General features: G+C 38.4%; 1 protein-coding gene across 1 annotated transcript in view; it reads right to left on the bottom strand.

The window, feature by feature from the left end:
- COL6A5 (collagen type VI alpha 5 chain) overlaps positions 1 to 24,178 on the bottom strand; it is a 131,872-nt gene that overhangs the window by 34,113 nt on the left and 73,581 nt on the right. The window contains exons 26-36 of the mRNA XM_063704176.1: positions 24,067 to 24,129; positions 21,806 to 21,856; positions 21,649 to 21,684; positions 20,228 to 20,290; positions 19,109 to 19,171; positions 16,757 to 16,792; positions 16,603 to 16,639; positions 13,417 to 13,428; positions 11,052 to 11,536; positions 3,385 to 3,478; positions 2,175 to 2,834 (exon numbers count right to left, since the gene is read on the bottom strand). Of these exons, the coding sequence (XP_063560246.1) occupies positions 2,175 to 2,834; positions 3,385 to 3,478; positions 11,052 to 11,536; positions 13,417 to 13,428; positions 16,603 to 16,639; positions 16,757 to 16,792; positions 19,109 to 19,171; positions 20,228 to 20,290; positions 21,649 to 21,684; positions 21,806 to 21,856; positions 24,067 to 24,129 (1,600 nt within the window). The remainder of the gene's footprint in view (positions 1 to 2,174; positions 2,835 to 3,384; positions 3,479 to 11,051; positions 11,537 to 13,416; positions 13,429 to 16,602; positions 16,640 to 16,756; positions 16,793 to 19,108; positions 19,172 to 20,227; positions 20,291 to 21,648; positions 21,685 to 21,805; positions 21,857 to 24,066; positions 24,130 to 24,178) is intronic.

Below are 24,178 nucleotides of genomic sequence, written 5' to 3'. Positions count from 1 at the left end.
TATGCCTATTTATCCCCTTCCTGATGTTGTTCCATAAATTTTGGAATATGGAGAAGTATGTTACCCTGTCCCATTCTGGAAAATAAAAGATTTTAGTTAAAGAAGGCCTTCAGCCATTGAATGATCCAAGGATCTATGAAAATATCTCAGATAACGTCTGTAGCTTTATAATAATCACATTTTCAAATTCTAAGATAAGCATTTTTTTCCTTTTTTCTATTTCTTTAAAATGAAAATATATCTTCTGATTAATTGCATCTGACACTTACTGTTGGGTGGGCAAGAATTGTGATGCAGTAGTCATTGCCTGTGCATGTGGGAACAGCAAACATGCCAGCACCAAAACTTGTAGAATTGGGGAGAGCAGTTTGAAAACATTCCCATAAATACCAGCAGAGGAGCCTTTTCACTCCTACAAACCAAGTGGTTGTGGGAAGGCAGCAAATTGGGTGTGTTTAACACTTCCCAGCTGGAAGTCAACAGTAGGCTACTTCTACATGATTGCAAAGCCACTTAACAGCCCAGCATGACCAACTTTGAGTTGTTTTATAGTCTTTTAAAAATATTGCATAATCATCAATCTTAATGGCACAAAGAACAAAATTGCATAGAAAAAAATGGATACCAATGACTCTGAGCCAAGAAGTAGCTCACAAGAGTCAAATTCTGAATAAGAAGTTGTTTTAGGAGTGCCTTAACCTGCCTATTTCACATAGATTTTCTTTTTATGCATGCACAGGAGTGATATATTTACTATACATCCAAAAGAACTCTTTCAATTGCTATAAAATAAAATGCTCTAATAGGAAAGTTGGTATCAAAATTTAATTGGAAACATTTTTTTCCTTTACATTATACAATTGAGGGCATCTTAGATGTAAAGAAATAACAGTGTTACCAAGAGGGCAATTATTGGATTCTTTAATTGAATATGAATCACAGGAGAAAGGTGGAGCTCTCCTTGCAATGAAGAGTGAAGGCTCAAGACATTATCACTGTGGTGTTGTGGGGTGATCCTTTGAATAGCAAGGAAACTGGAATTGTAGAGTGGTGGAATTAATTCCAGCCAAGTTTACTTCTAAACCTGTCAGATTTCCAGAAAGAAAAGGTTCAGCTCTGATTCTGTGGGATACTATGGAGAAGTGTTTCTCAACATCAGTGCTATTGACTTTTGGGGATGTATTATTCTTTGTTGTGGTGGGGGGTCTGTCCTGTGAATTGTAGGATGTTTAGCAATATCCCTGACCTCTATTTACTTGATACTAGTAGCATCCCCAAGTTGTGACTGTCAAATAATGCCTCCAGGCATTTCCAAATGTCCCCTGGGGCAAATTGTGCCATATTGAGAACAATTGCTCTAGAAGAGCATTTTCCCAAACCATCTGTGATAGAGGACAAGGTATTCTTATTTCTAGTTCTTTGCAGACTGATACTTTTGGTCTACATCCTGTTCAATGAGACAGAGTCCACTGGTCATGCAACTGTACGCTGCAGCAATCAATGTCAAATTGCCTTAAAAGTTTCTAGATGTTTACTCTCAATTTGTGTATTTCTTCACACATCAATTTGTAGCCTGGCACTCATCCAGTGAGCAACCCTTTGTAGTGCACTGGCCTAGAGCCATGTGATCCATGAACCAGCAGCATTGACATTACTGCAGTATCTGTTAGAAATGTAGAATCTCAGGCTTCACCCTAGATATCCTCAGTAAGAATATCCTGCATTTTAACAAGATTCCTGGGTGATGTGTGTGCCCAGGACTTTGCTATGTTCACATCCTCACACAGGTCTCCAGGGTGTGCCAAAGTTGGAAATAAAACAGGTATAGCAAGTAAAACTTTTACTTGAATGTTCTTCTGAAATCACCTAACTGCTGCTAGAACTTCTTGAGCAAATGTGATTCATAAGACCTCTAGTCACTCTGTGGCTTTCTAGTGCTGAGAGTTTGGCTAAAACACACACTATCATAAAAAAAGGCCTCAGGCCTCACCATTTTGTGACCAGGATATAAACAGGGTATAACCAGCAAATGATCCATTCCTGCCCCTATCTCACCATCTAACTCATAAATTATGTTTAGATTAGCTATAGACACAAAAATAGGTTATCAATACTATAATATTAACAAACACTAGCTTATTAAAACAAAGACAAACAATGAAATAATAACTTACGCCTGACCGAGTATAAAAATGGCTTTAAGAACTTCGCAATATAATTCAGATCTGGTTTATGTATTCTCCCAAGCTGTATCAGGTGTTGATCAAGTGGGTAGCTGGCTAACTCCTCCATGTCATCCTTACGTGTAGAGCCCAGAGAAATCACAAATATGACGTAGCCTTGACACTTAGCCCTCAAAGCCATCATTTTTACAAATTCTTTTCTCTCATAATTTTCTCCAGTTGAGACCACAAAGATGACCTTGTGTTTTCTTAGATAGGGTGTTTCTGGAAAAAGATGTTCAGTGGTCCACAGTAGGGCACGACCAATTGTTGCTTCTCCATTTAGCTGTTGGAAGGAAGTCTGGATGTGATTCTTCATTAGGAGTTGGTTGTTATAAGTGATGAAATCAAACTCTGTTTTTACTGTACCCATCTTTCTCCTGGAACTTTCCCAAGGAGAATAGCTCAACAAAGCAATCCTATCACCAGAGTCTGAGATTAAAGGGTCTGAAGCAATGTTGAAGTTGTCAATCACTGAGCTCACCAAGGCTTTCACAGCCTTAAACTCATCCTTTGCTATATTCCGAGAATTGTCTATGAGGAAGGCTACATCCATGTATGAATCTTCAGGTAAGAAAGCCTCTCGAATGCAAGCATTTGGAAAACATTTATCTGAAAACACACAGAGAGACACATCATTGGTTCAACACTGACCCAACAAGACACTTGTTTGAGATCTTCAAGTGACTCAGTGACTAATTACCAAGAATTATAATTTGATCAATATCTCTTTGATCTCACATAATTTAAATTAATGAGAAATTTTCAGTGTTCCGGTACTTCTCCGGGCACTAGCAGACAATAAGGGAAGGGCTTTGTTGAAAGCAGATGTAGGTAGCACAGATACCTGCAGTGTACAAGTCATGTCCAAGCTCACTTAGGAAATATTTTTGATATTTTAGAGACTTCTGATACAAACTACCCAATTGTCCCCAAGAAATGCTACATTGGTTGGGATAATTTTCTAAACCAATTTTCACATTCTATGGAAACTCCAAACATTCCAGAGACTGAAACCATGACATATGGTATTGAAAAACTAGAAAACTGAAAATAGAACTTATGATTAAAAATAGAAATCTCTGGATAAAACCACATTCAATAACTCATCTAGAAGGCATTTAAGCTCTTCAGCACAGTCAATTCTCTTCATTGGTCTTACCATAGCAAAGTGTACAGCGCCGAAGTCTTTCTAATGTTTGATTTTCCCCATCTGGAGGAACTGGAATCACCTGAAATGTTCCAGTGTTGTCAAACTGCATTGGAAAAGAAGTGAACGCATGTTTGCTCATTGTTTTTAGTCACTATTAGGAAACCATTGTGCAGCCACTTTAAGGATTAGTTTAAAAAACACCCAACTAATCACTATTACCTTGCATTATAGCTCTTTGCTCCATTCAGTGCATGTTCACACACACACACACACACACACACACACACACAATCCCCTGCTTATCCCAAACATAACACAAAAAGTATCTATAGAACAAGTATCATCATCCCTAGATTATGATGAGAAAACTGCCATGAGATAACCTGACCAGATTCACTCACTGGGGCAAGTATTAAAATCTCTCATTTCCAAGCCTGCAATTCTGGACTAAATTTGTACACACTTCTGATTATGCACCAGCTGATTATACACCACATGCCAGCTTTTGAAGTTGGGCCCTGCAGAAGTTGTACGTTCCCAAGCTTCCTTTGGCCTCCGTGGGTAGTGATCCCAACTATTTCCAGTCCACTCTATCTAGAAGAAGGCACATCTCTCAGTTGTCAAGAGGACCCTCTCAATCACATATTCCACTTAAAAGTCTATTTCAAAAAGCAATGGACAGAATTTTATTCAAAATTCCTGGTGGTACACTGTCTGATTTCTTATTTCCTGATTACTTTTTAAAATACTTTAATACTCACTGTAATGGGCAATATACAGCACTCATTCATTCATTCAGTGAGTCAATAACTCTTTATTGGGCATTTACTCTATGTGAGGCACCATGCAAAACAGACACTTTTATTATGAAAGAAATCTATCATTCCCAGGTGGTGAGGAGGCTATCTCTCCATCAACAAAGATGTTCATGCTTTTTCTCTTTCTCCCTGAGCAAATTAAAGGGCTAGAAAATCCAAACCCTCTGTTTTTCTGTAAAGTGCTGAATCAACATTGGAAAATATTTATAATCATTCCAGCCATATGTTTAGAAACTATTTACTACATTCCTACTCTCTATTTTTATTAAATTGGATGCTTTGGGTGTTATTTTGTATTTGACCTTGTTGGTCCCACATGTAAAGACTAGATGTTGACCTGGTAAACCAAGGAAGTTTATTCATAGGAGTAAACCCCATGCTCTTCATTCATTCATTCATTCATTCACTCATTCATTCAACAAATATTTATTGAATGCCTACAATGTTATAGGTGTAGTTCTAGGTTCTGGGGATATGAAAATAAATGAAACAGATAAAACTTCTATCTTGGCCTGGCGTGGTGACTCATGCCTGTAATCCCAGCACTTTGGGAGGCCAAGGCAGGTGGATCACGAGGTCAGGAGTTCGAGACTAGCCTGACCAACATAGTAAACCCCGTCTCTACTAAACATACAAAAATTAGCCGGGCGTGGTGGCATGTGCCTGTAATACAAACTACTCAGGAGGCTGAGGCTGAAGAATCACTTGAACCAGGAGGCCGAGGTTACAGTGAGCCAAGATCGTGCCACTGCACTCCAACAAGGGTGACAAAGCGAGACTTTTCTCACAAAAACAAAACAAAACAAAAAAGCAAACAAAAAAAAAAAACCCCTCTATCTTACATTCTAGTGGGAAAGCTATATCATCAACATAATAAAAAAGTAAATTATTTAGTATGTTGGGAAGTAATACTTTTTATAGAAAAAAAACAAAGCAGGATAATAGGGATGGGAATATCTGGGATAACATTTAAGTAGAGCCCACTGATAACATGACATTTAAGCAAAAATTCAAAGAAGAGGGAAGATGGAGAAAAGAATTTCTGGCATAGGAAATAGCCAGGTGAAAGCTCTGGGGAAGCGGGGGGAATGCCTAGCTTGTGTGAGGATCAGCAGGGAAGACAGCGTGCCTGGGATGGAGTGAGAGAGAACAAGACAAGGAGAAGTTGAGATCAGAGAGTTACTAAGAGGGATTGGGTGGTAGATCATTTAGAGACTTGCAAGCCATTGTAAAGACCTTAGCTTTAATTCTGAGAGAAATGATAAATTGCAGAGTTTCAGGTAGAAGAGTAACCTGGGGGTTTAATAAGATTATTCTAGCTGCTGTGTTCAGACAGACTGTAGCAGGGCAAGAATGAATGCAAGGCCACTAAGGAAAAGGTGATTGCACAGTCTAGGCAGAAGATAATGGTGGTTTGGATCAAGGTGTCAAAGATAGAGACACTATGAAGTGGTCAAATTCTGGATATATATTTTTTATAAATAATACCAAGATTAGTACTTATATCAATACTTAATACTAGTACTTAAATGAATGCTATATTTACTAATAAGTACTAATATACTTTATTGCACATATGTACTCTTTAGTGTATATATGTACATATATGCACTTTTGTATACACGAACACACACAAACACACATATATACGCACACATTAAAGTTAAGATGTTGGATATAAGAAGAGATGAGGAATCATAGATAACTGCAAGTAGAAGAATGGGATTTTTATTAGCTGTGATGGAGAGGGCTGTACGTTGTACAAGTTTTGGGAAAAAATTAGAAGCTTCATTTTAGATGTGGTTAAGTTTGAAATATCCATTAACATGCAAGTGGAAGTATTGAATAGGCTGCTCTGTGTATGAATCTAGAGTTCAAGGATGCAGTCTGGATGAGAGATAGACATACCATTGAGGACATTTAAAACCCCGAGTCTGGATGAGAGTGTCAAGAGATTGCATAAGGATAGAGAAGAGGGCTAAAGAATGGGCTTTGGGCAACACCGACATTCTGAGGCCAAGGTGATGAAGCCGAATCAGAAAATTAGACTCAGAAGGGACAATTAATGAGGTAAGAGAAAAACCAGGAAGATGAGGTATACTAAAAGTCAGCCAAAAAAAGAAAATGTTTCCCAGAGAAAGGCAAGATCAACAATGTTGTATACTGCAAATAAGTCCAGGGAGCTGCAGACAGAATCAACAGAATCAACCACTGGGTGCAGAAACATGAAGATCACAGTTGACCTTGACATGAGCAATATCAGGAGAGTAGTAGGAATCCAAATGTGACTGGGATTATCTCAAGAAAGAATGCTAGGAGAGGCACTGGAGACAGCAAATATAGACAATGTTTTTTTCCCTAGGAGATTGCTATATGGGAGCCAAGAAATGAAGGAGTAGCTGAAAATCTAGGTCAGAAAGTTGTTTTATTTCTCTCTCCTGATTGGAATAATGTGGCAGAGAAGGAAAAAAATCAATCTATAGTAGACAGAGGGTCTCTGCCAGCAATAAAACTAATAAATAATACTAATACTAAATAATATAATAATAAATAAATGATAATATAAAAAACTATTAAAAATAATAAAATAGGGGAATGTGAGCAACTAATAACTCTATCCATTTTATCTAACTTCACAAGAGGAAAGATCATGGGTAATTTTTAAAAAGATATACTCTACAGAGAAAAATCGGATTTATAGAGATTTAACCTGCTAATACTTTTTTAAAAATTTAGAAATTTCTAGAATATCAGTAGGGCTTTGCAAGTGTAAATTCCACTTGAGACTGGATCCAGGAGAAAACGGTAAGGCTAACTCTCTCACCACTCCTGTTCAACATATTATAGGAAGTTCTGGCCAGGTCAATCAGGCAAGAGAAAGAAATAAAGGATATTCAAATAGGAAGAGAGGAAGTCAAGTTGTCTCTGTTTGCAGACAACATCATTGTATATTTAGAAAACCCCATCATCTCAGCCCATAAACTTCTTGAACTGATAAGCAACTTCAGCAAAATCTCAGGATACAAAATCGATGTGCAAAAATCACAAGAATCCCTTTACACCAACAATAGGCAAGCAGAGAGCCAAATCATGAGTGAACTCCCATTTAGAATCACCACAAAGAGAATACAATACTTAGGAATACAGCTAACAAGGGATGTGAAGGATGTCTTCAAGGAGAACTACAAACCACTGCTCAAGGAATTAAGAGAGGACACAGATGGAAAACATTGCATCCTCTTGGATAGCAAGAATCAATATTATGAAAATGGTCATACTGCCCAAAGTTATTTATAGATTCAATGCTATTCCCATTAAACTACCATTGACATTCTTCACAGAATTAGAAAAAGCTATTTTGAATTTCATATAGAATCAAAGAAGACCCCATATAGCCAAGACAATCCTAAGCAAAAAGGACAAAGCTGGAGGCATCATGATACCTGACTTCAAACTATACTACAAGGATACAGTAACTGAAACAGCTTGGTACTGGTACCAAAACAGATATATAGATCAATGGAGCAGAACAGAGACCTCAGAAGTGACACCACACATCTAGAACAATCTGATCTTCGACAAACCTAACAAAAACAAGCAATGGGGAAAGGATCTCCTATTCAGTAAATGGTGCTGGGAAAACTGACTCGCCATATGCAGAAAACTGAAACTGGACCCCTTCATTACACCTTATACAAAAATTAACTCAAGATGGATTAAAGACTTAAACATAAAACCCAAAACCATAAAAACCCTAGAAGAAAATCTATGCAATACCATTCAGGACATAGGCATGGGCAAAGACTTCATGACTAAAACACCAAAAGCAATTGCAACGAAAGCCAAAATTGACAAATGGAATCTAATTAAACTAAACAGCATCTGCACAGCAAAAGAAACTATCATCAGAGTGAACAGGCAACCTACAGAAATGGAGAAAATTTTTGCAATCTACCCATCTGACAAAGGTCTAATATCCAGAATTTACAAGGAACTTAAACATATTTGCAAGAAAAAAACCCCAAAAAAAACCATCAAAAAATGAGCAAAGGATATGAAGAGACACTTCTCAAAAGAAGACATTTATGTGGCTAAGAAACATATGAAAAGAAGCTCAACATCACTGATCATTAGAGAAATGCAAATCAAAACCACAATGAGATACCATCTCATGCCAGTCGGAATGGTGATTATTAAAAAGTCAGGGAACAATAGATGCTGGCAAGGCTGTGGATAAATAGGAACACTTTTACACTGTTGGTAGGAATGTAAATTAATTCAACCATTGTGAAAGACAGCATGACGATTCCTCAAGGATCTAGAATCAGAAATACTATTTGACCCAGAAACCCCATTACTGGGTGTATATCCAAAGGAATATAAATCATTTAACTAGAAAGAGTCATGCACACATATGTTTATTGCAGCACTATTTACAATAGCAAAGACATGGAACCAACCCAAATGCCCATCAATGATAGACTGGATAAAGAAAATGTGGTACATATACACATGGAATACTATGCAGCCATAAAAAGGAATGAGACCATGTCCTTTGCAGGGACATGGATGAAGCTGGAAGCCATCATTCCCAGCAAACTAACACAGGAACAGAAAACCAAACATCACATGTTCTCACTCATAATTGGGAGTTGAACGTTGAGATCACATGGACACTGAGAGGGGAACAACACACACCAGGGCCTGTCGAGGGGTGGGGGTTGAGGCGAGGAAACTTAGAAGATGGGTCAATATGGGTCAATATGTGCAGCAAACCACCACGGCACATGTATACCTATGTGCATGTTCTGCACATGTATCCTGTTTGTGTTTTTTTTAGAAGAAATAAAGAAAAAAAAAAGGTAAGGCAAACTATTTTAGAGCAGACTTGCCAAAAGAAATAATAATGCCAAAAACAAGGGATACAAGAGATGTGAGGTGAGTTTCACAGAAAAATAAAAATGGGCAATAAACATATGAAAAAATGTTTAACCTCACACAGGAATATAATCAAAACAACAAGAAACTCTTATTTACCTACCCAATTGGCAAACATTTAAAAAGCTCAATAGGTAAAATCCAGTGTGGGTAAGTATGTGGGGAAACAGACACTCTCAGACACCAAGGGTAGCAGCTCTATGCCTTCAGAGTTGAAGCAGTGACGACTTGATGAAGAGGATTGGAAGGAGGGAATTGAGAGAGGAGGACAGAGAGGAGGATGTCCTGAGTGGAGAAGAGTGCAAGGCAGGGAAGAATAAAGAATGACTAAAGGGAGCACTGCTCAAGGCGTGATATGCGGTCAGAATGACTGTGTGGAGTTATTATCTGGCAAGAGCAGAGTGATGAGAACCAGATAGCTTCCTGGGTCACCTCCTCTGTAGATATGATGCAAATTTAAAATGATTTGTTAACAAGAGTGACTGGAGGCTCTTTCTCATTGGGGATTCTGAGGGCTTTGGCGCAGTCCTATCTGAAGATAAGGATTAAATTTGATGTCTTATTAAGATTTCTTGTATTCTGGAATTTTATGCAACTCTCAAAGCTGAAAGTCACTTATTTTCCCCAGAGAGAAAAATTAAGGAGGCAGAAAAATTTCAAAAAGAAAAACTGAAAACCACAGGACTTTGACTTCCTGCAATCCTTTTTGTCAGGATCTGTTGTAACTCTCTGTGGCTCCTATTTCCAAAAAATGCTTGGATGTGTTAGGAACAGATTGATTCTCTCCATGTTATAGAGAGATTCTTTCTCTTTATATGGTAGAAATTGTACATTTTTTATAAAAATAGACCTTTATAATCTCTTGAAGGACATGTGCTTTACACAGCTCAGGAAGAATGTATTTTACGGATAATCTGAATATACTGAAAAGTTGTTGAACAGATGAAGAGGTTTTTAAGTTTCTTAGGAGGAAGGGAAGGGGAGCACTGATCCCTTGAGAATCTGTGGATCCAAAAGTGACAGGACCTCTTTTGGGAAAAATGTTCATATACATCAAATGTTTTGCACGACCACAGGGGTTCAAAGATCCCCTGAACTTCTTCCATCACTGGTTAAGGCCAGCTGTTCTGTGAGCAACAGCAAGCAGATAACAAATTTGAGAAACACCAGAGCAGTAGAGGGCTGGCGGGGCAGCATGTTCATGGTCCTTTATATCACATAGACATAAGTTCGAATCTCAATTTAGCCACTTAGTAGTGGTATATAGTTAAGTCACTAGAAATCCTCTGGGCCTCAGTTTCCTTTTTTTTTTTTTTTTTTTTGACAGAGTCTCTCTCTGTTGCCAGGCTGGAGTGTAGTGGCGCCATTTCGGCTCACCACAACCTCCAACTCCCTGGTTCAAGTGAGTCTCCTGCCTCAGCCTCCTGAGTAGCTGGGATTACAGGCACGTGCCACCATGCAGCTAATTTTTGTATTTTTAGTAGAGATGAAGTTTCACCATGTTGGCCAGGATGGTCTCGATCTCCTGACCTCATGATTCGCCCGCCTTGGCCTCCCGAAGTTCTGGGATTACAGGCTTGAGCCACCGCGCCCAGCCCCAGTTTCCTCATTTTTAACATGGAGATGACAGCTGCATTGACCTCCGAGGGCTGTGAGAATGCATGAATACGTATGGAAAGCTCTAGGGACAGTGCCTGGCATACAGCACGAGCTGAGCAAATGTGGTTGCTGTTATCATTGACTGTTGTTATTATTCAGGATTGGATTTCACAGACATTGACAACAATATAGCTGTGAAAACTGTAAAGGAGTTTTCAAGAGGCCACATATATTCCTTGACTCTCTACCACTCCCATCCTGCCCTATCACAATACCTACCACTATCTTAAAATTAAAGAAGTTGCCAAGAGAAATTCTTACCCCAAAAGCTTCAAGGAAAACTCTCTCATCAAAAGCAAAGACTGTTGGACTGATATCCAGGGCACTAAACTCCATGGTGGCCGTGATGATGGATGACCTACTGGCCGTTTGACCATTGCTAAAAAACACAGCAACTCTCCTCACGTTGGCTCCTGCATACGTCCGCTTGAACACATTGCGGGTCACAAACCTCATTGCATTACCAACATCTCGGGGCTCTGTGGTGTCTTGATATTTTATTTGGGAAAGCTGCTGGAGGAGTTGCTTCTTCCTATTGTAGTCAGACCAGCGGATGAGATAGCTGGTGCCTGAGTTATAGGAGACCATGGCAACTCTTGCTCCCACAGGACAGTTATTTTCCCTGATGTTAAGGTCATTGACAATGGAAGTGATGATGTCCCGTGTTTTATTAAAGCTCTCTTCTGTGACATCGTAGGAATTGTCCAGAGCAAATACTAGCTCTGTTGGATATGCTGGACATTTTTCTAGAAAAAAGAAAAGCAGAAGTATTAAGTTATTTCACTGGATCAAAATCCTTTCCCCAACTCTTTACTCCAATGAAGTGGGTTCATACAGAGGCAAAGCAAGTGCTTCATCCAGCTCTAGAACTAAAGGTACCCATGTGCAAAGAAAGGAAAGAAATCTGGCCTGCAAACTTGAAGCTGTTAACATAAATGCAGAGCATGAATATTTGGCTATATAATGCTCAGACTTCACAGCCCACTATCAATCAGTCAGCTGTGTAAAATGAAATTGGTGGGAGTTCTTGAGCTGATGGAACTCTTCTGTGTCCTGACCGGGATAGTGGTTACATGAATCTACACATTTGGTAAAACTGAACACATACAAAGAGAAATGAATTTTACTGTGTGTGAAATTTAAAAATGAATAAAAATAAATTATAGCTTATTGGAGATCTTGAAAATCTGCTCTTCCCCAAAATCTTCTGAAATGATCTATTAATTATAAAGATAGTTGTAAGATTTCTATCCACTTATGCAACAAATATTTGAGTACCTACCACACGAAATGCAGTATAACATTCACTGTGAAATGCATGCAAAGATGAATCAAGTGCAGCACTGCCTTCAAGGAACTTGTATTGGCAAGGATCATTATACTATAAGGTATAGAGTAAAGATTTTCTTAATGAGGATTCAGAGGATAAAGAGGCTGTTTCCAAAAAGGGGCTATCTCAGGGGCTTCAGGAAAGCTGGCTTTCAGTGAAGGCCAGGGTGGCAAGAGGAAGGAAGCAACATGAACCATGAAAGGTTTGCAATAAGCTCTCATAAAAATGGGACTATCTGCCATTCCTAGCTCAATACTCATGTCTTATGATGACTGAACTTTAGAATTTCATAGAAAATCTACCCTATGTATCAAACCTCACTTTTCAATGTCCTTGTTAAAGTCTGAACACAGGAAGAGAAAAATGATTTTTCTTTTAATAAGCACTTCCATCTGCTCAGGCTGTTCTACTATCCCCAATCTGGCTAACTCCCAAAGCATATTACACTCAAAATATCCCATATCCCAACCACTGTTCTTAGAAATAAAAATAGGGAAGTATTCATTTAGAGAAGTGTTTTGAATCAAAGAATTTTACCATGAAGAAATTTCAGTAATTTTAAAATATGAAAGCTGATAATAAACAATAGAATAAGAAAAATGAAAGACATATTTAATCCAAATCCATGAAGTTGTATTGAGCACTTACTCTTTGCAAGGTATATTTTTGCAGAATTAAGGTGAATGGCTCCAAACTTGCACCGAGCTTAAAGACCCTGAGGGTCTGCATCAGCAGGCCTCTAGGAGACCAGGAGGTTTTGAAATTGACATAGCCACTGGCTCCAATGGCCTTGCCACCCAAGGGCTCTAAGGTGCCATGCAGCCCCGATTACAGGTTAGGCCCTGGGAAGACCATCCACAGCCATGGGCAGGAAAGGTTTACAAGTAGTGGGCACTCAGTGAGATGACAGGTACCAGTGTGGGCCAGAGGGAGGAAAGGGCACATCTCACACCCAAGAAGCCAGTGTCAAGGGCGTCAGCAGCAGACAGAGCAACAGAATGTGGATTAGTCAGAGAGCCATGTTTACTGAATCCCCCAGCAGCACACGGCCAGCACTGGGGAGAAACTGACTTGTAAACTGTGATGGGTCCCAGGCTAGGGGCTGGGATTCAGTCACCATTTCATAAACAGGTCAATCATGACACTGACAATTATAGTCATAATCAAAAGAAAGAACTGTCTGCATAGAAGGAAGAAGTCTTGTTTCCCACGGGGTTGAGGGCGTCTTTCAGATTGGTCTTGTTGGAATGCAGCAGTAATGATCTCAGCAGGGAACAGCATGGTAAGAATACTCACCTTTCCAGCAAGCTGTGAAAAGGAGAGAGGGAAAAGTTTGTTACCCTCTTGAAACAAGACTAAAAATAGTTCAAAAAACAACATTTTAACAAAGCTGAAAATGTTATTTGAGTCTAACTGCAAATGAGGCTAATTCCTAAGTAACAGGAAGCCAAGGTTAAAGTATTGAGGAAGATGTCAACAGAATTTTATTAATTTGTTAGCCTTCCTAACCTTTTCCATTTGTGAGCCACAGCCAGCAGACTTTAGCAGAATTTCGGTTGAAACTGAAACACTGATCACTTGTCTTAGAAGCAAAAACAGATGAGCCTCTGATTACACAGCAAGATAGCTGAAATTCAATTTGTTTTGCCTCATCTTATAGCCTTCTGAGAGTCATTCAGCAATGCAAGGCTAAAATATGGGGTCTTATTTTCTTCCCTGATGAATATCTTGGGAGCCTTTATTTTCCCATACAACCACAGGTGGATTTCCAAGTGAATTTTGTCTTTGATAAAAAACAGCTCCTCTGTTTGAGTGATCTCCACATCCAGAGGGAGGAAGAAAAAACCCCAAGGGTTTCTCCTGAGCAAAACAGCATCTGGTTCCCTCAACTGAGAGGAATCCGGGAAAGTATTGATACATCTTTAAGAAACCACAGGCCTGACAATTTCCTTGTTCATTTCACTCGATTCCTAGGAAGCAAATGAGTCACTCCAGTATAACAAAAGATATTATTAATACTGGCAACACACCAGCCTTCTGTCTTGCTGTCATGCAACAGTGGTCCTCTGCCATCCACCCTTGTGAACACCTCTTGTTTGTCTTAACCCCATGGCCCCTGGGATGCTAACTGCCATCAGACAGCACACATAACCCACAGCCTCCTTTGCATCTGTAGGCTCAAAACAGACCCCTTTTTCCTGACTGAGTACTTTTCCATGTGTTAACTTCAAACGCAGCTGCAAGGCTACAAGCACAGGTCGTAGAAGCAGAAACCCCGCTGGGTTTGAGTCTGGAAAAGCTGGGTGACTTAGGGGGAAATTACTTAAACTCTTTTGAGCAATTTCTTTAAAGGTGGTTTTTCCTAAAAATCTTTACTTATGTATCTCCCTCCAAAATGCTAATCACTTGGGCCCTTCTGTTTTATTCTCAACCACCCCCTTTCTCTCTTAATTTCCCCCAGCCTTCTAGACACCTTCTTTTATTTTCCAAAGACAGTCTCAGCCTGGCCCTCTTCCCTGTATGTCACAGAGCTGCTACTGGACTGAGGAGCAAATGATGTTAGATGAGAAGCCTTGGAAGTGTCAGCTATTAAGTGAGGCCATTTAGATCAGCTCTAACGGCCTGTTGCCTGCATCTTTATCTCCAGTCTGCATCCTGGAGTTCTGTGTTATCCAATCAGTGCCCTGTGTGGTTATAGAACTTGCCTACTCTTCTCTGACCTCCTGATTTATGGGCTAATTCCTTTTATTCTATGTTGGAAAACTTCTCCCTTCAAATCCCAAACCCTCCAATGCTGGCCCTCACCTCCCCAGCCCCTTCCACCTACCTTTGGTCTTCTTTGGGAAGGCATAATTTGATTTCACTGAGAAGACTGGCAACATGAGGAAAGTTGATCCCACCTTCATTTCTCCTACAATGGTTCTTCCCTTTTTCTCTCCCTGTGGTCCCAGTCTCTAGTTCTCATCTCCTCCTGTGTGCTGAAGGGCCTTTCCCGCTATCTCCTCCCTTTGAACCTCCTCTCCATTGCCTCCTTCCTCTTGCCTCCTTGCAAGCTGCCCACATTTGGCAGGACTCTCCCATCTCTGGAATGCCATTTTTTCTGTACCTTGGCCCCACTCTTTTTGCCAAGAAACAGAAACTCCTTGAGATTCTGTTTCTGACTCTCTAATTTTACATTTGGAGAAACCTCATGCATCCATGTGTTTTGAAGGACCACCAGCACTGAATGACTTCAACATCTGAGTCTCCTTCCCTCACCTTTACTAAAGCCCCATTTCATTGGGGTCGATCGTTTCATGTAGGGTCTACACAACATTCCTCTACCCCTAAAATATGTAAACTAATCATCTTCTCCAACCAATTGATTTCCCTTCACAATTCCTCCTTTGCTTACTCATCCTTGGTGACACTCAGCCTCTCCCCTGCTAGCCTGACGGTTATTCTAAACTTGCTTTTTTGCTGTTCTTTCCTTGCCACATACTTGCAATGACAACATTTTTATCTAGTCTCCTTCAGTAAAGTTTCTGATTTTCCCCTTTTACATTCTTCTGATTATGATTATTTAAAAACCACAATGGAAACATAATGAAGAAACACAGATCTCCTAAAATTCCACCTCCTTGAACACAGTAAATCATTGTTTTTCTACTTTTGCTTCTAGTACTTGTTTCTATGTATGTATTTACCTACCTGCAAAAATAATGAGGATTCAATTTCATTTTATAATATTTAATGCCTGTATTTTTCAAAGTTTGATTGTCTTCATAAAAACTATATTTGGTTAATATTTTCTCAGAAGATGATATATTATAACCTAATTATTCTATAAGTGTAAACAGTCTAAATGTATAATCATTTTGCTTTAGCAAATAATATTCCAACAATCATATATTTACCTATATTTTTTCTTTCTTTTGCTGTATTTCCTTTGGACAAATTTTCAGAAATTATATTACTGGGCTTTTCTACCTTATTTTTCCTTCTTTATAACCAAAGACAACCTCTTTATGTCAACTCCTGCTTTATTCCTTTTCTGAAACTATTTTTTGCCACCCCCATCACTTTCCCATAGCTGGATTCAGTTACCCCCATGCAAACATCCTTTATTAACTGAGTAACCGACTAGTCCCAAACCCCCATCATCATCCCTTTAACAACATGCCCTCCCAGTCCTTTCGCTCATAACTGTTATACTAATGTGAGTTAATTCACTCATCTTTTGGGTTTTTCTCTAATTTTCCTATATGCATGTTTTCTCTTGATGTCTGCATTGCCCCTCATGAGCGAAGGCACTTTTACTTATACCCCCTTTCCTCTCTCCTTTAATGTGCAATATTCTACAGTAGGCACTCCAGACAAGCTTGTTACAGAGGCTTCCCACCAGTGAACTCATCCTACTGATCTCACATACCCACACTGCATACAGTCCTAAGTGCCTCACCAACCACTGATGGATGCTCTTGTTCCGTAGCAGATACTCACGACTATGTTCCCGCAAAAACCGGATCAGATCACATTGCTGTAAATGTTGAAAAAGGAGAGAGAAAACAAATATAAGTACAGTGACTTTTGAGTAACTGTGTTTATTTCCCAGTGAACTTATTGAGTTTTCTTTCATGAATAAGGAGATACATACAGAATATACAGGCTGCCCTGCCATGCCTTTAATGCCCTAGGAAAAACAAAAACAGAGCGAGTTAGTGGTATGCCAACTGAAATCTTTAGTCTTTAGTAATAAAACAAGAGAAAACAAAAAAGTTTCTTTCTTAAAAGCACAGCTGGTAGAGAGTAGTTAAAATATTCCTGAACCCAGTGGATTAATTGCCATATATTTTCCCTACTCACATCAAGGGTGTAGATTTTTTCTTTCAGTGTTAGATCAGGTAAGCTAATGTCTACCAAAGTTAACAAAATTATTTTTCTTCAGTGATAAGAAGAAACAAAGGTATTTCTTAAAGATACTTTTACTAAAGATGTAATACTTAGAGGACGGTATTTCTCATAAGAATGCTTAAAATTATAAACAGCAGACTTTTCAAAGGGCAGTGCCAAGGAGAGTAATTTATTGGGAATTCAGAGGAACAGTTATATTACGCATCAAGAGTGTAAAACACAGGAAATAAGAAACAGCCTCTACATATGAGAAAGACCCAAAGACAATTACACAGAAAAATAAACATTACACAAAAGAAGAGTTACAGAAGTGTAACTAAATCATTACAACAAGCTCATAAATGCCAAGAGATTATGGAGCAAAGCAAAACAAATACTTTGGTGAGTTGAATCAGGGAAGACTTCCTGAAAGAAGTCAGTCCTTCTTTCTCGGCAGCTTGAGCTTTTCTCTTTGCTCCTTCTTACTTCCATTAATTAGGATCAGGCTTCTCCTTGGCTGTGATTCTTAATATATTTGCAAATATAGGTTCCCTTGGGCAACTAATGAATGCCTGTATGCTCATTTCAAAAAAAATGTGATTTCATGCTTACACTTGTACAATTTCATTGACTCCCTCAGAGGTTCAACCAGGGATGTCGGCATAAGAACCTCTGTTCTAAATGACAACTGGGTCACTTCTTCACTGGTCCATCCATCCAATAAACAGTTAAAGGTCTGCTGAATGTCTATGTGGCCTATTGTGGCTTGCTGGAATTAACCAGAACTGTTGTGGCATCCCAATCATACCCATTGGGACATATTAACCTTCTAACTCGAATCAGGAAATTATGCATCCACGAAAACATGTAGTGTCATTCTTCCTTCTACAAGTTATGGCAGATAACAGAAGAGAATGCATGACCATTTAAACAGAGAGATAAACAGTTTCTGGCTAATACACAGAGTAGGCAGTCCACATTTTACAGAGAATCAGAACCATGGAGAGGATGTCCTGAAAGAGCGAGCCCTTAAATAACTTTGAACAAGTTCTTAAGCAGAGGCTGAGGATCAAGAGCTTGAGACAAAGAAGCCAAATTCCAGTCCAGACTAGCTTGGCCAAGCACAAGACCAGGAAGATGTGGGTGTCCCCAGATGAGAGCCCCAGAATCTGAGGAGACAAATCCAGAACAGACCAGATTGGCCCAGAGACTACATTCTCACTCGCATAACTAGGAATATTCACACATTCCTTAATGCCAAAAAAGTAAATGTTGTATCAGAGTATCCTTACAGTTAGCTGATTGTCATTCTAATATGGATTCAGTTTTCCACAAAACCATTTACGTTTTTTGCTTTCATAATAAAGTCCCAAGTTCAAGAACCTCTTCAAGTAATCAGAAAATACTCACAATGCACAAAACAAGATAAGCAGCTTATCCACTCCTTACACAATGCTGCCTGGGTCTCCACCACAAAACACAGGTGCTCGCAATATTTAATTCTCACCTGACTACGCTTGTTAGGAGAGACAGACATGTAACTAAATCATTACAACAACCTGGGAGGCACTAAAATAGAGAGATGGCTATTTCATCAGTGGGAGATATGCCTGACTCTGCCTGAGAAAGCTTCCAGAGGTGCCATTTTTCTTGTAATAGAATCATAGGGGAAGTTGCGCCTGTATTTCCAAATCTCTCTAAAGTCTAAATTTTGAGGATAGGAAGGCAACAATAGTGGTTTTGGTAAACTCCATCAACCTGGAGTTAACACTGGAGTTAACCAATATTAACTATTTGCATTGTACTTTATATATTTTATTTGCTAACTATTAATTATTTTGCAATGCAATATTATTATTTGTAAACCTTACAGTTTACAAAGAGTATTCACATTTGATTATCTGATCCTCACAGCTACCTTTTGAGGTAGTTAGGACAGAATATGTCATCCACTCATTTTAGAAATAAACTCAAAGACCCAGTGACTGGGTCATATAGCTAGTAAAAAGCAGAATCTGGACTTAAATCCAGTGCATTTGACTTTAAATTCTGTGCCCTTTCCATGGAACATACTGGAAACTACTATATCCTATTTAGTTCTTATGGATACACTTACTCTCTGTCCAGGAGGGCCTGGGAGTCCTTGAGATCCCTCTTCACCTTTCAAGCCTACAGTGAGCTGCAGATAGGAATATATTAATACATTAGTTTCAACACTGTCTATCTATGGGGACTACTTCAGTTTCGATAAGACTTTCTAATTTTAAAAAAATATTTAAACAAGATAGCAGCTATTAATTGAAGTCAGGTAAATTGCTTACTTGTGATATAAACAATATATTCTTAATGACAGCTAAACATCCATTTCCCTCCTAGCCTCTTTGTGACATACTTTGTTCTGGCACTGGCAGTGCATTTCAATCTTAATTAGCCATAAATTGGGATTGGTGCTAAATGGAAAAGCAAATATATGAGGGCACACAGACATCTCATGAGAAACCTCCCATCTGTAAAAGATCAAATAAGAAAAACGATTCCCTACACTCATAAGAGGACATGAGTGGGCTATGTCATTCTCATACCCCAAAGTGATGGATATGGATACTAATGAAATTTATCCAGCCAGATGGAAAGTATCCATTAAGTTGCATCTTTTTTCACACTGATGGTGACCACTGTTATGGCACTCAAACTTTAAAATGAAAGGATGCTTGTCTCAGCATTTTGCTTCTAAGTAAGTAAGCATAATATTCGACTTTGCACTTTGCTAATTAGAAGATCTCAATAGCCTTCCTCAAAATAGCCTATATGACCTTGTGATGGGTAGTGGAATTGTCAGAAACCTTCAGGGACACAGTGGGAAGGACATCTTCCCACTGTCACCTTCATTTCCACTCACAGGGTTAACATGCCAAGATTTAATACGCGCCTTAGAAAAGACTGGAAGGCACTGACATTTCTTGGAACAGCAAGTTATCAATTTGTAAATCTTTAAAATAGTACTGATTTATTGAACCATAAACTTTTAGAGCTGAATGTGACCTTAGATGTCACTAAGTTCAATTCTTATGTTACAGAAATAGAGACCCTGAAAAGATGTGTTGAAGGTCACAGCTACCAAGTGGCATTTCAGATGCCCTTGGGTTGAATCAATAATCCACATTTATTATTATAACATAAAAGCCAAAGTCTGCCAAAGGAATATTTATCATTTCTGGAATTATAGGCTACTTACTGCTAGTCCTCTAAACCCTTTGGGTCCAGGTCCCCCAGGAATTCCAGGATCACCAATATCACCCTGAAGATTCAGATATAAAAAGTCAAGATGTTAAAGTATTTGCTATGAAAGAATTAAAAAAAAAACTCTCCGGACTCAAACTTGATTGATATTATGACAATTATATATTAATGAAGGCCAATACAACATTAAATGTCATATTTTCCTGTCATTTGGAACTAAGTCATTGGTACACTTATTCTTCAAACTATTTTTAATTTTTTAATAATATAAATATTTACATATACATTTCAATTCAGTGATCATCCAGTTACTAAAAATATCCAAAGAAAATGCTTGAAAACCCAGAAAAACATTTGGAGTATTGACTATATGAAATAAATAATGAATTACTTTATAAATTCATAAAACATTTATGAAAAAGTTGAGGTGAAAATAATCTATTCTGATTTTTTAAAATTTTGACAGTTATTTAGCGACATGCTTATTTCACATTTACCAGTAAGTTGAATTATGCTAATTTTCTCCCTTTATCAGTAAATTGGAAAATTGATCCTCTACAATGAGGACTTTCTTTCTAACGGTGATTTATATTGTCCCTTTTGCACCCTTTTGTACTTAAGAATCTCTTTTGGTAATTCATTCATTAAAAATAGTTTTAAGAGGATTCAACAGTTGACAGTTTTCCTATACTTTATTTGATTAATTAGATATTCTACTTTTTAACCCATATTTTGTATTTTAATATAAGCATCACTTATGTAGAAGACATTGTTCTGGACTTTTTTTTCTAAGGGAGATCTTTTTACAGAATTCCAATGTATAAAACAGACATAACTTAAGCTACTTGGGTTGAGATGAAAGGTATGTCTGTTCCTACAGCATGAAGATGGATTTCTATCTGGCAGGCTATGAGGAATTCTTGAAGATGTTTGAGTAGGAAAGTGGCATAATTTAGCTATGCTTTGGAAAAAAATCAAGTGACAGTAGTGTTTGGAATTAACTGAATCAGGGAAAAGATGGAAGGAGGAACCCAATTAGAAGGATATTGTAATCTTTCAGGTGAGAGAAAATAAAGGGCACAATAATGAAGAACAAATAGCAATAACCAAAGCCAAGACTATTGAATGAAATCACCAAGGCAGAAAATCAAGAAGAGAACAGAAGACTGAACTTGAGAGGATACCTGGAGGTAGGCTTTCAAGGCAGAGGCATCAGGCAATGATGGACAGAACAATCTTTTCCAATGTAAAGATTCATAGGGGTTAAATATGATTCTTTCCTCAGGAAGCCCAAGGAAAACAACTGTCCTGGGTTTCTCCTTATTGTCCCCATTTCATTCAGACCTACAGGTTTATCTCAGTTCTCAAGTAGAAGGTTAAGACCATGGTAATTTCAAAAGGTCATGCATACAATACCTTCTGCCCCACATCTCCAGGGAATCCTCTTGGGCCCTGTAATTTTCAGCAAAGAACATAAATACATCAACACATCACTTCTGCAGTATGATCATTTCTTCTTGTATTATTTAGTTTGATTCATCAATGAATAAAAATAATTGATTTCCATATTTACCTTTACTCCTTTTCGTCCCATCTGACCGTAGCCTGAGATGCCAGAATCTCCCTGTGTAAACACACCAGTTTATTTCAATTTCTCAAAGGTGGAAATTAATTTTAATCTATACTGGGGAGATTACAGTGTCAGAAGAGAAGCACTAGGGACTTCCATGCAGAAGGGGCCTAATTGGTGACCTTGAACCCTGGGAACATTGTGTTGCTGTGTTTTCCTCACTCCCTGATATGTTCCCTGTACTTCTTTGACCAGCTCCATTCTGTAAACATTGCAGGAAGCAGAGGGGTGGTCATTCAGGACTTGTGGAGTCAGTGGCAGTTTCTTCCCTAGAAAATTAGGAGCTGGTCCAAACAACACAGGTGAGAAACTCTCTGAAGAAGGATTACAAATAGTCAATAGACATACAGAAAAAAATGTTCGTCCTCCCTGGTAACAAAAAAAATGCAAATTTGACCCTGCAATGAGATACTATTTTTGTCAATGGTAAAGATGGAAAAAAGTGGCAATACCTGTTGTTGTGGATGCCCTAAAACACTCTCCTGAGTAACAGGTGGATCCACATACTGTTTGAATTTTCCTAAGGGCACTTCATAATGGAGTTCAAAGCCTTTATGAAACATGTACATATTCTTCGATCCAGCTATGCTACTTTAGAAATCTCTATGTAGAAATTCATTATGGTTTTGTCCAAAATTTTAGTTAGGTACATGAATGTTCATTGCTGTGTTGTTTACCACAGTGAAAAACTGAAAGCAAGCTAAATAACCAATAACTAGATATCGGTCAAATAAATGAATGTGTATGCATTTAGTAGAATATTTTGAAGCTATTAAAAATGACGTTGAGGAAAAATGTAATGACATGAAAATATGCTCACGATACATTGTTTAGAGTGATTTTTTAAAAATTTCCAGGATGATAATGATAAATATCTCAAAATGGTGGATTATAAGTAATTTTTCTTCCCTCTTTCCTATGTTTTATTCTGGGTAAATTTTCTTTCCTTCTCTCTCTTCCCCTCTCCTCCTTCTTTCCTCTCTTCCTTCCTTCTTTCTTCCTTTCCTTTTAGATTCATGTTTTCAAATTAGATCACATAAAAAGATACTTTTTAAGACTTGCTGGACCATTCTACAACCATTTAATTTTATGGATAGAAAATGCAATGAAGGAAGACTGAAAGCCTTTATGGAGGCAATGGATTGTGGGTGTAGCCATAACTCAGAAACTTGCTGTGCCCTAATCATTTGTTCCCCTGTAAGCCTCTGGCTCCTTATGTTTATTTACTATTTTTTTCTTTTTTTTTTTGCAATTTTCAAATATACGATATATTGTTATTAACTGTAGTCACCATGATATACAATAGATCTCTTGAACTTATTACTTCTTTCTAATTGAAATTTTGTATACTTTGACCAACATCTCCCTAGTTACCACCTCTGGCAACTACCATTTTAATTCTCTGTTTCTATGATTTTGACTTTCTTTTACATTTCACCTATAAGTGAGATCTTGTTGTATTTAACTTTCCATGCCTGGTTTATTTCACTTCACATAGTGTTCTCTGGATCCATCCATGTTGTCACAAATGACCAGATTTTCTTCTTTTTAAAGGCTGAATAGTATTCCATTATGCATACATACCACATTTTCTTTATCCATTCATCCATTGATGGATACTTAGGTTGATTCCATATTTTCTTGGCTATTGTGAAAAATGTTTGTGCTTGGTAAATTTTCTATGATATCTATGTATAACGTTTGTAATAAACATTAATTTTTTAAAAATGAAATAATTGTTCCTATACTGGCTGCTCCATGAGCTGAGATCTTGTTACAGCCAAAGCCATTAGGACAGAGTGCAGGCCTAAAAATGCGATGCCCCATTTCTTAGCCTTATTCCTCTATCTCTTATTGTCACCCTAGACTTTTGCAAGAAGGGAGGAGAAATGGGCAGTGTTGTTTTTCAACGGATATGCATCTATGTGGCCATGCTGGTTGTTAAGGTATTGAAATGCCCTGTTCTAACTCATCCATTATCCTCTCTGCCTACCCCCATTCTCCTGCTTGCTGTTCTCCTTCACGTTGACAGACTATCTATGGAATGAGAGCTTTAGGGGGTGGGAGAAATGTTCTCACATTTTCCTAGATGCTGAAATACCTTTCATGCCCCCCATAATTGGGCTGAAGGTGTCAACCCCTTCTCTTTACCTTGGAACTGAATACTCAGATCTGGGGAGGGTAGGGACTTCAAAACTTCATACCTGTCTTCCTCGCTGCCCAGTTTGCCCCACTGGCCCTAGATCTCCAGGAAGTCCAGGCTCTCCCTAGTAAGTGGGACAAGAAGAGCTTCAGATCAGTAAAATCAAACCTGGT

This window comes from Gorilla gorilla, chromosome 2, assembly GCF_029281585.2.
Source record: "Gorilla gorilla gorilla isolate KB3781 chromosome 2, NHGRI_mGorGor1-v2.1_pri, whole genome shotgun sequence".
NCBI lineage: Eukaryota > Metazoa > Chordata > Mammalia > Primates > Hominidae > Gorilla > Gorilla gorilla.
This window is presented reverse-complemented; position numbering and strand designations above follow the sequence as displayed.